At 49.2% G+C, this 14,594-nt stretch overlaps 1 protein-coding gene across 8 annotated transcripts in view; it reads right to left on the bottom strand.

Moving 5' to 3' along the window:
• Positions 1 to 4: 4 nt before the first annotated feature.
• FLNA (filamin A) overlaps positions 5 to 14,594 on the bottom strand; it is an 80,635-nt gene continuing 66,045 nt past the window's right edge. For all 8 annotated transcript variants that reach the window (XM_083718049.1, XM_083718048.1, XM_083718052.1 and 5 more), the window contains 10 exons: positions 14,071 to 14,223; positions 13,164 to 13,286; positions 11,433 to 11,699; positions 9,754 to 9,891; positions 7,337 to 7,452; positions 6,458 to 6,590; positions 2,685 to 2,861; positions 2,369 to 2,587; positions 1,784 to 1,972; positions 5 to 921 (listed from right to left, as the gene is read on the bottom strand). In XM_083718049.1, the coding sequence (XP_083574175.1) occupies positions 734 to 921; positions 1,784 to 1,972; positions 2,369 to 2,587; positions 2,685 to 2,861; positions 6,458 to 6,590; positions 7,337 to 7,452; positions 9,754 to 9,891; positions 11,433 to 11,699; positions 13,164 to 13,286; positions 14,071 to 14,223 (1,703 nt within the window). In that variant the 3' untranslated portion in view covers positions 5 to 733. The remainder of the gene's footprint in view (positions 922 to 1,783; positions 1,973 to 2,368; positions 2,588 to 2,684; positions 2,862 to 6,457; positions 6,591 to 7,336; positions 7,453 to 9,753; positions 9,892 to 11,432; positions 11,700 to 13,163; positions 13,287 to 14,070; positions 14,224 to 14,594) is intronic.

Below are 14,594 nucleotides of genomic sequence, written 5' to 3'. Positions count from 1 at the left end.
AAAAGCCATTTGAAGCAGAATTTTTATTCCCTTCCCTCCTCAAAAGAAAGGAGACCGGCAGTTGTGCACAACAACAATAACAACAACAAATGACGACTTAAGACTTGGAAGGATTAAAACAAGATTTTTGGTTATAAACTGGCAAAGCAAGGAGAGGCACAACAGCAGCTCCCGCCACTTATCTGTGTATCAATGGAGCTTCCGTCTCAAGCCGAAGAAGGGAAAGTGAAAATCTAGAGAGAAAAGGGACAGGCCGCCTGCAGTTCCATCGGGTGCAGTGGTTTTTGCTTTGTTTCGTTCTCTCAAGCAGTGGATGGCACCGATACAGGTATGTGGTACCAGGTGCCTGTTTTTGAGGCAGGAAGGACGCCTTCCTGGCAAACTCAGGGAGGGAGGCACAAAATTCAGTCCATGGGCACGAAGCCAGTGCTTTGGCAAGAAAAGCAAAATCAATCCTGCCCCTCAATACTCCCCCCCTCCAAAAAAGGGTGGGGAAGGGGGGAAATCACTGACAAAACTGGTTGAAAAGAGTTAGTGCTGCATGTAAACAGATCCACAGGAATCCGCCCCCCCCCCATCCCAAGGGCGACTTGCTCCCTTTCCCCACCCACACCGGCACCAAGCCTGCCAAGGGAGTTTAAGAGGCAGCGTCTCAGGTGGGCGAGTCGGGGTAGTGGCATTACAAAGAGGGCTCAAGAGGGGCAGTGTTATAATCAGGGGGGTGGGGGGAGGATTAAGGCACGGAGACATGGAAGGGGCTGCCGGGGATGTGCTCCTCCCCCCACTTCACCACCAGCACATAATCCCCTCTGTCCTTGAGCAGGTAGGTGACGTTGTAGAGCCGGTTGCCCAGGTGCTTCACCACAATCTCCTCGCAGGGGGTCTTGGGGCCATGCACCCCCACCAGCAGCATGTTGTTCCCTGCGGAAAGAGCAAGGGGCGGGAGTGGGGGTCCAGTCAAAAGTGAGCCATGCTGTAATATTTAGGTCGGGAAGAGCTAATCCTGTTGAAAGACCTAATATTTAAGTATACAAGAGAGGCAAAAAGGTGTTTCGCTCCAAATGTCTCACTAACTCAATTATCCCTCCCCACTCTTCTCTCCTTCCATTTCTAGACCAGCCTTCCCCAATCTTGAGCCCTGCAGGTGATTTACTGCTGACTGGGGCTGATGAGATTGCTGTCGAAAGCAGCTGGAGGGCACCAGTATTGGGGGAAACTGGTCCAAACATGCAAGCAAGCAAACAGCTTACTTTTTTTTGTTCCTTTGTTCTCCTTCAGACCCTCTTATAAACTCTCCAGTCCCCATCCTTCCCCCCACCCCCTGCACAGGTTGCCAATTAATGCCCTCACTAGAGTTGCCAACTTTGGGCCTCAAGTTCTGGCACCTCAGGCTTTGCCTCTGAGCACCCTGGTGTGTCTCTCGGAGGCCATCCTTGAAGATCCTGAATCCCAATCTTATTTGGTCCAGGCTTATTTGGTGCAACCTTATTTGGTCTAGGCTAGGTAGCTTGCTATTTGTGGTGGTGTTTTGTTTTAAAATACACTTCCAAGTTATATGACTTGTCCATCCATCATTTCCCACATCAAGCTTCTCAGCTAGGATGGGGCCAACCATACATTTCAATTTGAAACACTCATCTGACCCCATAAGCAAACCCACCCAGACCATCACCTGGTCAGTGCCCAAATTAGCTTTCCAAAGCTTCTAACTGCAGTGACCAAAACCTTGCAGTTGTGTGCCTTTCTTCCCGTCCCCACCTGCCAATAAATCTTCTACACTCACCTGCTTTGCTGCAATCAACAGTGAAAGAGTTCTTCTGCCCCACAAAGCCCTTGTTGAGGCCCAGGCCCTTGGCAACCACCTTGCTGGCATCAGAGGCAAACTTGGGGGCTGCTCCATCATGTTTGGCTACTCCATCCATGAAGACCGAGGAAGTCTCGTGGAGGCTGTGGCTGGGGACGAGACGGGTCCCTGCCAAGGAAAAGGAAGGATGATTACACAGGTGCGAGGAACGTAAGGCTGTATCTGGGCAACACTCTCTTTGCCTCCCCTTCCCCAAATTACCATCAAAATTGGCCTTCATCATCCTGGTGCCCTCCAGATGCCGTTGCACTCCAACTGCCATCAGCCTCTGCCAACATGGCCAGTTGGCAGGGTTGATGGGAGTTGTCACCCAGCTTCTGGAGGGCAATTGGGGTTGGCCGATCTATGTTAAGGTTGCAGTCTCTGCTACAACATGAAGGTTACAATGCTACTCATGTGTCCTCAGATATGGTCCATAGTCTGGAGTGACGGCAAAGCCCTTAAAAAGCAGAACACCTTCTTGCCTAAGCCAAGCTTCTCTCTGCCCCCAGCCCAGGCTCTTACCTGTGATTTTGGCCTTGAAGGGGCTGCCAGCAATGTGGTATGGGCCACCATATTTAATGGAGATGAGGTAGCTGCCAGGTGCCATGGGTGTGTAGATGACCTTGTAGCCCTCTGGGCACTCTTGGCAGTCCATCTTCACCTTAGAGGGACCATCAATGGTGACGGCCAGTGCCCCAGGCCCAGCATTTGTGGTGTTGACTATGAACTCAGCAGGGCTTCCTGCAGGGGAGAAGAGCAAGAGGCGGCAGCTTCTCTTCAAGGCTCTGGGCAGCCTCTCATCCCTCCCCCCCTCCCTTCCTCTAGGCTCTCTTATTACCTGTCATGCCACCTTCTAAGCCAGGGCCGTAGGCAGACACCATCCCTGGGTCCCCAGCTTGGCCCAGCTCCCCAACACGGATCTTGAAGGGACTGCCAGGAATGTGGCTACCGTTGAACTTGACGTCAACAGAGTAGATGCCATTCTCACGGGGGATGAAACGCACAGCGTATTTGTCTGTGGGAAAGGTGAGAGGAGGAAGAACAGGCAGGTGTAAGCAGCCTGCCAGCAGTTGTCATTGGCTCCGTGAGAAATCGTGTGTGTGTGTGCACACGCGCATGTACCACAAAATAGATCCCAGAAGGGAAGCCCAAGGAAATGGACTTTTAGTGGAGATGACCCTTATATATAGTAAAATATATCCCGCAAATTCAGCTAGCATGAATGACACAGGCTAGCTCAGTTAACCTGGAGCCTTCCAGATGTTGTTGGACTACCTCTCCCATCATCGGCCTGCTAGCTGGGGCTGACTTAACTGCTTAAGATCAAGAGCTAAAAGCCAGACAGAGACCTGCTGGGGTAAGCTCTGGTTTTAAAAAAGCACAGTTGAAGTGGAACTTGGTTTAGAGCAAAAGGCATTTGCCAGTGGGCATGCCAAAACCAAAATGAGCTTGGCTGGGAGAAGCAAAGGAGAAGTGGCTATGGAGAGCATTTCCACTCCCCTCACCTGCCCTTTTCTCTAGAAGAGAATATTCCCGAGGCCAAGCTCCTCACATGTAGCCTGTAGTTCTGTGTCTGCTTCCTTCTCTAGTAAAAATAAGCACATGGGTCCTGATCCAGATAGGGGTACGATACACACGAGTGTGACGGTTACTAATAGTTTTTAAAGCTCCCAAAGGTACCCTGTTTCTTACTCTAAACACACATCTGCAGCTACAGGTTACATAACAAAGCACAATTTTGCAGTTTATACCGCCTTGCTTTTATTTGCAAATGAAACACCTTGGATATTTCAGCCCTTGCCAGTCTTACTTTGTATGCTGTTACAGCAGAGCTTTCCAAACATTTCATGTTGGTACACACTTTTTAGACATGCATCATTTCACAACACAGGAATTCAGTTTTACTAGCAAACCAGAGATTAAACTAACCCCTTTCCACCCTGGAAGGAGTGCAGGGAGAGTTCATGCAACACACAGCTTGGAAAGCTCTGCTCTACAGAAACAGCCCGATCTGCCCCTGAATACTACTGAGCACCCTAAATAGGTGCAGATTTGGGGAACTGAATATTATGGACCCCCTCTTCACAATTTCATAGATGAGCTGCACATCTATCTATCTATCTTGAACCACAATAGAGCTTGGCCTAATTTTTGCAACTTATTCTAAAGTCTGCAGCCTTGCCTCAAAGTGTGGAGTCACACCAGGCAGGAGATTGTGGGCTGGCATGATGGCTCACAAGGCAGGTGGCAGGAAGCTGCTCATGGGCACTCACATGCTATCATCACCACCACCACCAACACAGCAGATGCCACTACAGGAAACCAGCTGTGCAGACTCAGCAGCATTTTGACACAGCAGCCTGCAAAGAGGTTGCAGCAACAGGGCTGCAACCTCCTAAGTAAAGTAACTTGGCAAAATGGGCACTCTAGGCGGGTGGCTCGTGAGCAGCAATTGCTAACCCTACAGCTTGAGTCGAGACAGCGCAGGAGAGAAGGGGTCTTGCTTTTTTCTGTCCTGCACAGCATAAGACACACCTTGCCCACTTCCACTCACAATTCCATGAAGAGAACCGTGCTGGGAGAGTTCTCAAGCCAGCAGGAAGCGACTGGGCCCTTAAAATTTGTCTTTTTGTTGGCCTTGGGCATGTTTCTGCCCCTCCCATTTCCTCTTCTGCATTGGCAACTGAATCAGCAACTGGGAACTGGGATCAACCCCCACCTCCAGACAGCCTTTTTTTGTTACCACACCTATTCTTAGTTGTACGGCGTAGTAGTCAAGTTAGTTGTACTCAGAGTATGCCTACTGAAATCAAGGAACCTAATGGAGTGATAAGTCACTTTGAATCACCAATTATTAGTTACTGTTTTTACAAAAGCAACTCAAAGTGGCTTATCACATCAATCACATAACATTCACACAAAAATCAGCATAAAACAAAACAGAAAAATCTAAAACACATCCATGTTTTTAAAAGGCAGGGTCAAAACAATTTCAATGGGTCAACTATGAGAAAAATTTAGCTGAGAACCTGAGAAAAGCAGTTTGAAGTTGGGAGGGGACAGAGTAAGAGGATGCCAGCACCTCCCAGCTCAACATCACTCAGTCCCAGAAGCAACCGCTGAGATTTTTACGCAATGCACGGGTTGCTGTTACAGAATGGAAGCTGAATACTTGGGGGGGGGGGGGTGACATGGATTCAGTTTGCATTGTTGATTACTGCCACTCCCAACTTTGAGGAGGAGAATTTACTAGTTCTGGACAGAGCCAGGCTCCTTGTAAGTTTACGTTTGCAGTTTGGCTGGCCTTCTTGCTCTTTGATGTAGACAGAGGCTGGACCCTGCAGTGCCTTTCCTCAAGGGATGCAGCCATCGTATAAGACTCCTGGCCACCATCATGCACAGGCTTGGCAACCTGACTTCTTACAGTAATGCCCTTATGGTGGGAGCCTGTGGGCCCCCACCCGCAACAGCCCTAGCCAGCCTGGCCAATGCTCACGGATGATGGGAGTTGTAGTCCAACATCTGGGGGGCAGAGGTTCCACATCTTTATATGGACCTGACAAATGCTATCTGGGAACTCCAGGTACAACAGAACTCCATTGCCCATGCCTTGACAACTGCAGAATATGCTACGGGGATGGGTCATTCTGCTACAAACTACTTGGAGGTTTGCTCAGTCTTGCTCAAGGTGATGACTTATAAAGTCTTGTTTGGTTTTAGACCAGCATCTATCTCTGGGAGCATCTTCCATCAGAGGGAAAACAAGATCTGCCAGGGGCTCTTGTGGAGTTCAGCCTTTGCCATGGAAAAGGCTTTTATTTTTATATTTTTAAAAAAGCAAAACAAAGATCCCGAGTGTTCTTTCAGGCCATGACCCAAGCCACCACTGCCCTTTCCCTTTCACCTTGAGTTTTTGTAGCAGTTGCTTTTAAAACTGGATGTGAATGACCATCTTCCAACACAATTAAATAATGACTGCCTCCAACTGCAAAGCATCTATTTTATTTATATATTAGACTTATATACCACCACCCCCGTTATCAAAAGATCTCAGGGAGGTTCACAATGTCTAAGCAGATCATTCTTTAACAAACCCATTGGATCTGCTTGGACCTTAGATCACCTCAATGGGAAAGAGGCCAACCACACACAGAAAAATCTCAAGCCCAAGGAACCTGTTGTGGGCCTCAATTATTTTGGAATTACAATCCAAACTTGCTGGAGCTGATGGGAAATGGTGGTCCAACACCACTTGGAGGGGCCACAAGTTTCCCACACCTGCTCTACACCATCAGATGCCTGCCCTCCCCCCCCCATTACAGTTGCTAGGAGTTCATTTTAGAAAAGAATCAGAGAACTGTAGATTTGGAAGGGATCCCAAGGGTGATCTAGTCTCGTCCAACCCCCTGCAATGCAGGAATCTCGACCAAAGCATCCCTGGCAGGCGGCTACCCAACCTCTGCTTAAAAATCTCCAAGGAAGGAGAATCCACCACTTCCCGAGGGAGTCCATTCCACTGTCAAAAGAGAAACAGACCCAACAGCTCTACCTTCGGGAGGGAAGGGGGGTGGGCCATCCAAGCCTGACCCTGCTCTGCCAGGCCCTCCTTACCTTCATCAATTTCTGTGACATGGCACTCTTCTAGGGCCCCCGAGGGGCTGTGCACCTTGGCATCAATCACACCTTTGGCCCCGTTCAAGCTGACGGCAAACGAGGCTGGCTGGTTCACCTTTAACCCTGACTCCTGGAAGCACACAGCACATTAGGCAGCAGAAAGGGCAGAGCGGGCAATGGCATCAAGCTTCGGCTACCACAAACCCCACCCACTCCCCTTGCTCTCCCCACCCCCTTGAGGACAAGGCAGAAGGTCACTTACCTGAGAGCCAGGTGGCTTAGAGAGGGAGAGCTGCCCCAGGAAACTGGGCCGCAGTGCAAGAGGCAGGCAGGCAAGCAGCAACAGGGGAGGATTTGTTAGGCTAGTACCCTGAAAGAGGGAGGCTGGCAGTTTTCAAAAGGATGGCAGCAAGATTGGCAGAGGCATGGGCCAGGGAAGCTCTCCATCTTTAAGCCCCAGCAGCCAAAAGGAGCAGGGGACTGTTAGCAGCCTTTAAACGAGACACGAGAAAAACCCCAGAGCAGATCCCTAGATGGCCAGCAGGGCTGACACAGTGGCTGTCCCAAGGCTGGCACAAGGCACCCACGGAATCATAAAACTGTGGGGTTGCAAGGGACCACAAGGGTCTAACCCCTGCGCCCATCTTGTCCCAAGTTGTTTAATCACCTTATCTTGGCAAAAACCCTCAGCCATACCACCACCCCCAGATCAGTATAGATTGGGAGCACACCTTCGCCCCAATCTGCATCTCCTCCCGCCCCACTTTCAGGTTCCAAGTCTCTTGGATCAAGGAACAGCCAGCCCAGGAGAGCAACAGTGCCAACTCAATCCAGCCAGCAGGGGGAGCAAATGGGCGGTTTCTCCCAGTGCCTCACCTGAAGACTAGAAACAGTGAGTCGACGGGCATCATCTGAGGTGGAGGTGGCAGGTACCACAAAGGGGCTGTCTGGGATGTGCTCATCATTGAACTTCACAGAAACCTCGTAGTCTCCTGCAAGCAAAGAGGGAGGAAGAGGAATTAAGGATGCTTATCCAAAAGGCTCAGTCAATGGATGACTAACCGGAATCCAGGCATGGGGAGTTTTTTCTTGTTTGATTTTAACCTGCCTGAGCATGAGAGCAGCACCTGAAGCCTTGCTCTGCATCAGGCTGGCAGGTATTTGGGGCTTTTCAGCAGCGGCCATGCACATCTTTGCAAATACATACGGATCCATCACTGATGATTTTTAAGGAAACACTCTGAAGATTTCTTTATTATTATTCAGTCTGCATTTGATTAATAGAATGTGTAAAAAAGAAATATTAGATGTTGCCACTGCCAATTTTAATTGAATGACTTTTTAATTTAATGATGTTTGTAATTATTGTATTTTCTCTTTTATCAAATTATCAGTTTGACGTGCAGATGGGTCCCCATATGGAACAATTACCACATATTTACTATTTGGGTAATATCAGAATCACAGCATGAAGTTGTATTTCATATTTAGCAGTTTGCTTGAAATTACAAATTTCAACAACTGAACTGCCAAAAATGGGAGTGAGAGATGCTCCAAAAACATTTTGAGTGCTGATTTCTGTTTCTTAAAAGTTTTCAGTAGACTTCAAAATTCACACCTCTAGCATGTAGAAGTTCTTCTAAAACACCATACTACCTCAAGCCCCAATCCTTAATTAACACATTGTGTTTGACAAGGATGGAGGTTATAATAATGCATCTCCCAAATACAATCTTCTGTTGAAAGCAGCCCTCCCCTCCCCGCCTTCAATAAAAAGCATTTGAGATCTAGCTGAGATTCCCTCCCCTACTTGCAAACTGTGGGGCAGCCAATTACCCAGCTTGCGTTCCAGATGGCCGCTTCCAAAGATCTGCCAGCCTCATTAGCAAACAGAAAGCTCTTTAGAGCACTGGATCCATTCCAGGTAGTTGGCAACACGATGCCCATTGGATTCCAGAAGTTGGCTGCCTGCAGATTCCCTGAGTGGCTTATGGGAGCCGTTCCCAAGAGATGGAGCTAGAACAAGCTCTGGAGAGAGAGAGAGAGGCCTGCCTCTGGAGCTTCTCCAGCCGCCACCCGTTGGAAGAGACCTCGGTTTCCGAGTTGCAACATACAACTTCCATCTGCCTTGTGCTCAACATAAGATTCTTTGAATCGGATGCTGGAACACGATCTTTACTTTATTATTGCTTAAGGCAGATATACAACCTGTGGAGCAAAGAGCAGCAGGGATCTCCCCGCACTGAGCCTTACACCAGCCATATTCTCTTTCTCTCTAATACCTGTGTCTTCTGGCTCCTATCCCTCTGCCTAGAATTAGTCTGAAGCCTTGCATTCTCCAGGCCTTTGACCTGGTCATTGAAAACCTAGATGGATTGTTTTTAGATCACCTCTCCACAGTGATGTGTAAGGCTGCCCTTGCATTCTCTACTACCTTGACAGGGCTACCTTCACCCCACCCCCCTCAGATTCAGTTAAATTGGGAGCTATCTACATCCATTTAACACCACATTTGTATACCACCTTTCGGCTGAAACAAGGGCCATTCCACAAGCTTGGTTTACAAGGGAAAAAAGTATGAAAGCCAGTGCAAACGCCAAGAGTGAGGATAGCCATGATGGAGGTGGCGGCGGGGGTTCTCCAGAAGCTGCCAGACTACAACTCCCATCAGCCCTAGGGAGCATAGCCTAAGGTCAGGGATGATGGGAGCTGTGGTCCAGCAACATCTGGAGAGCACCATGTTGGCTACCCCACTCAGTAATAGAATTGGAACACAATATTGAAAACCAAGAAGAAACCCTTCAACATCGAATTAACTGTCGGATGTAATAAAAACGGTGGCCACTTCCCCCTGGAAACCATCAAGGACTGGGCCAGTCTAGCCTCCCTGGGGAGGGGATTCCAGAACCAGGGACCTGCCCCAGAAAAGGCCGTTTTGCCCTGACACCAAACATCCCCTCTTTTGGTGGAGAGGGCCTAGTCTTTCACCCTGTAGTGCTGATAAAGCCTGTTTTCAGTCCACATACCCCTCATCTTGGTAGCCTCTTCTCCTAAGGCTGAAGGCCAACATTGAAAGCTGGAGATGGCAGAGCCCAACATTTTGATCTCTCACTAAGTATTCCCTAATCCTCATGCATCATCTACAGCTGGCAAAATTGCCCCACCTCACCCTCTCAGGCACACAGAACACCCTCCTTCCCCTCTGCATCCATGCCCTCCCTTCTTTAAATCTCCTGTTAAAAACCCTCAGCCCATGCAGCTGTCTTCTCCATGCAGCACCCATGACCACTTACCAGGTTCTTGCACAATGTAGGAAACACCACATGAACCATCTTTCCGGTCTTCAAAAGCAATCTCTGCCTTACTGGGGCCCTCCACAGCAATGGAGAGGCCACCAGCACCAGCCTCCCGCGTCCAGATGCTAAACTCAGCTGGGGAAGAAGGCAAACAAGTCTTATTAGGAATAACTGGCACTCCATCGTCCTCTTGCTAATGCAAGTTCCACCTTAGCACTAAGCTTGGGACAAAAAGCCTTTCTCTTACTAATATCCGAAACATCCTTTGCAGAGTTTGTTCCAGTAACTACTGCATAGCCTTCCCCAACCCGGTGTCCTCCAGAGATTTCAGATCCATCAACCCCAACCATTGGCCAAACTGGCAGGGAGTTTTAGTCCAAAATGTCTGGAGGGCACCCAGATGGTGAAGGGTGCTCTAGTGGGACACCTTCGCAGGTAGTGTGGATCCTAACCCTTGTGTTTGGGGATGCTTCTTCTGATACAACACTTAAACCAAAAAACAGCCCACATGGTGTTCTGCAGGTGTTGCTGGACTACATCTCCCAGCAGCCCTAGACAGCATAGCCTTGTCAATGGTGATGGGACCTGTAGTCCAACAGCATCTTTGAGGGCATCATGTTGGCTACTCCCAACTTAGGGCAGAACTGCACCATACATCTAAAGCACCTTCCCAAAGAAGCCTGGGAACCACAGTTTCCCTCTCACAGGACTACAAGTCACAGTACCCATAACAAATGACAGGGCCCAAGATTCTTTGGGGAAGTGATGTGCTTTAAGTGTATGCTGTGGATTTGCCCTTTGCCACAAGGCCCAGGGAGATTTTGATAGCAAGACTGGTGGTGCTATATAATCATCATCCAAGTACACTTGAGTTTTACAGAACATGCCCAGGGGACAGGCCCCTCTTCTCGGGATATGGGAGCTGAAAACTGAAGGGAGATGGAAGGACAATGTGGCCTGGTGGGTGGAAGATGACATTGGGCACATTTCCCCATCATTTCCTTATCATTAAACGGTGCCTAACGTATGGCTCTATGGACTACAGCTCCGATCATCCCTGACTACCATTTTTTGCTGTCTCGGGCTGATGAGAGTTATGGGTCCCAACAACTTCTGAAAGATGATCAAGGGTCTGGAAACTAGGACTTATGAGCAACAGTTGAGGGAATTGGGTATGTTTAGCCTGGCTAAGAGGAGAGATAGGAAAGCCCTCTACCAGTATCTAGAGGGCTGTTACATGGAAGAGGGAGCAAACTTGTAGGAGATTCCAACTAAACATCAAGAAGAAGCTTCTGACAGAGCCATTGGACAGTTGAGTGGGCTCCCTTGGGAGGTGGTGGACTCTCCTTCACTGGAAGTGTTTAAGCAGAGGTTGGATGACCATCTGCCATGGATGCTTTAGCTGAGATTCCTGCATTGCAGGGGGATGGACTAAATGACCCCCTTCCAGCTCTACAGTTCTGAGATTCCAGAGTTCCAAGGCACCCCTGCAGTCCTGTCTGACAATAGAGGCTGACCTGCCTCAGTCCCCATCACTGCATCAAAAGACTTTTTCAGGCCCAAGTTGTACCAGCTTAAGTGCTAGCATCTCACACCCCTCCCTCCCACAACTCCCAAGTTACACCCTTTTGTCTATCCTGTCCCCTCCCCACCCCCGTCCCAGGCCACAGTCCTACCTGGCACGCCAGCTTCAGCTCTCTCCAGTCCAGGGCCACCTGCCCGGACCTTGTGTGCGCCACCCTCGCCAAGAGGGCCCACGGTGAACTGGAAGGGGCTTCCGGGCACATGCTGCCCTTTGTACTTGACACTGACTGAGTGGATGCCCGTCTCAGTGGGCACAAAGCGGATGCAGTAAGTGTTGTTTTCTGCCTCCAAGATCTCTGCATCGTGGGACTTGCCTGAAGGGCTGGTGACCTGAGCCGTCATGTCCCTGATGTTGATTTCTGTGGGAGAAGGGGCAGCAAATAAAACAGCTGTAGAAACATGGGACCGCAGCTTCGCTCCTTCCCCACCATCAGCCAACACCACTGTGCTAAGACCATCAAGACCCACACACATTCTATGGCAGGGGGCCCCACAGGGCATTCAGAGCAGCTGGATCTTAGTCCAGTTCACCACTTAATCCCTTGTTTCCCTACCCCATTCTCAAGGTAACTTAATGCTGCTCCTTGTCTGAATAGTCAGATCTTAATTTTCTCCACACCCAATATTTCTTCTAAAAACAAAACAACCCTTGTAAATACAAGGCAAGTGATACTGCACCCCTATTGTTCTAGTCACCCCCAACCTTTGGCCCTCCAGATGTTTTGGCCTACAATTCCCATCATCCCTGACCACTGGTCCTGTTAGGTAGGGATCATGGGAGTTGTAGGCCAAAACATCTGGAGGGCCAAAGGTTGGGGATGCCTATGCTAGATGAAGGCCAGGACAGGATCCCTCCCACAATAGCCTTGGCAGGAGCAGAGACCACTAGCAAGCAGAGGTATTTCACTGTACAAATGTCACACTTCTTCCACAGGCGATCTGAATTCTAACACAGTGTGAGGCCTGTACTGGTAGCCAGCACCAGTTACAGAACATGCACATGGTGGTGGTGCATTGAGGAATGCAGCCTTCCCAAAGAGATCCCCCCTCAAGGAGGTAGATTTGCAGTGGTCCTTTTCCCCTTTTCAAAACATGCATGAAATTACCCTCATTGTTTCCGAGTAGTTCTGCTGACATTAGGGGTTTGGACACAATGCCCTAAACTGCTGATTTATATTCAAATAGAAGCAGTGTTCACTCCACTTGCAAACACAACAGTCTAGCCACAGTCTAGCAAGCACATATACACCAAAAAACTCGAATAAAATTCTGAAACTCTACATATTAAAGGGAAAGCAACAACAGGAGAAATGAAAAGTAAGTAATTGTGCTGGGATGAGAGAACGGGAAAACTTTAGGAGGCATTGAGGGCTACATAACATGAGGTCAAGGGCTGTATGTGGATCCCAGTTACCAACCTGTGTCTTAAACCAAAGTGTACCACCAACTTGGCTATGGTTTGGAAGGACTCCCAGATGGCCATGCCTGTCCTACACCTCAGCACTTTCCCCATTCTAACAGCCTCTGTGCCAACTGGGGGAACTGGGCTGAATATGCTTTGGTTTTGCACTGTATCATTCTGAGCTGGAAAACAAGGCTTATGGAGATTTGAACACATACTCTGGGTTCCAAAATTTTGCTGGGCACTGTCCATGGGCCGTCCAAACGTCTCTGTGCCAAGTTCAAGGGTGGGATTGGAATAATCCTGACCTTTAACCATGTGGGAGGGGTACTAAATAGCTCGTTTTGGGCAATAGCTCTCCACTGCTGGGCTTGTTTTAGGCAGCACCCCAAACCCCAAAGCCTATCCTTAAGCCACTCACCTGGGATTTTCAAACTGAGGTCGCACTGGCTGCCAATGTTGGCAACCGAGGGGGCTTTGCGGCGGCGCGTGATCATCTGCTTCATTCGTCCTTCTCCTGTCACCTTCACAGAAAATGGACTCCCTGCACCAGAGAGATGGAGGGGGAGAGAAAGTAAGCCAGAGGGAAAGGGACTTACTGGCTCAGCCACATGATCCAATTGGCTCTTTCAGGGAGAGGAGATCATGGATTTGGGTGGGGGTAGGTTTCGGGGCAGGAGCCCAAGAAAGCATCAACTTCCGTGTGTAAGCTTTTGAATGTCACAACACACCCACACCCACCCACCCACCCACCCGCCCTCAACATCCTCCAGTGTAGCCATCGCCTCTCATCTGGCATTAAATTTCATTAAGAAAACTATGCAATCATTTTGTCACACATTTTAGACTTATCACTAACTGGAAAGCTAAGGACTGAATGTTCTCCATACAAGGCCTACATAAAAAATAAAAAAGCCACACCAAGTCAGGAAGTAAGCTAGGCAGGCCTCTTTGCCTTGGTCTGCTGCTGGGGAGGATGCAGAGGAGCACTGGACTACTCTTTATTTGCAACCCTGAGCAGCAAAAAGCTGCACCAAGCAATGCTGCTGATCATGCAGTGTGTAGGCTGCATATACATTGGAGCAGATATTTGTTTTACAAGTGATGAACCCCCTGCTTTCAACTCCTGCAATGCTTTGTATCCATAGTTCAACCAGAAGCAAGCACTGGAAGGTAACTTGCAATCTGTTCCAGCAACCCAAGTATTATGACACCTTTCTCCCATCTTCAATTGGAGACATGTTCTAGGGTCCCACCACCACTTCCTGAACGCACCTTTGCTCCCCTCGCCCCATGCAACAACCCACCAAAGAGGAGACTACCCGCACCTGGAACATGCTGGTCTGCAAACTTGATGTTGATGATGTAGTTGCCAGGCTCTGTTGGACAATACGTGACTTTGCAAGTACCATCCTCTAGGTCCTCAGTATTGATGTCGACCTTACTGGGACCTTCAATGGACAAGCTCAGCCCACCATAACCTAAGAGAGGCAGTTTGTAGTAAGAGGGCTTTGTTATATTTTTGGACATCACCACCATGAGCTATAGGGGACGCAGGTGGCACTGTGGGTTAAACCACAGAACTTGGACTTGCCGATCAGAAGGTCAGCGGTTCAAATCCCCGCGACAGGGTGAGCTCCTGTTGCTCGGTCCCTCCTCCTGCCAACCTACCAGTTCAAAAGCATGTCAAAGTGCAAGTAGATAAATAGGTACCGCTCTTGCGGGAAGGTAAACGGCGTTTCCGTGCGCTGCTCTGGTTTGCCAGAAGCAGCTTAGTCATGCTGGCCACATGACCCAGAAGCTGCACGCCGGCTCCCTCAGCCAATAAAGTGAGATGAGCGCCGCAACCCCA

This window comes from Podarcis gaigeae (assembly GCF_964106915.1).
Source record: "Podarcis gaigeae genome assembly, chromosome: 17".
NCBI lineage: Eukaryota > Metazoa > Chordata > Lepidosauria > Squamata > Lacertidae > Podarcis > Podarcis gaigeae.
The sequence above is the reverse complement of the archived record's forward strand: the minus strand, read 5'-3'. Positions and strand labels throughout refer to the sequence as shown.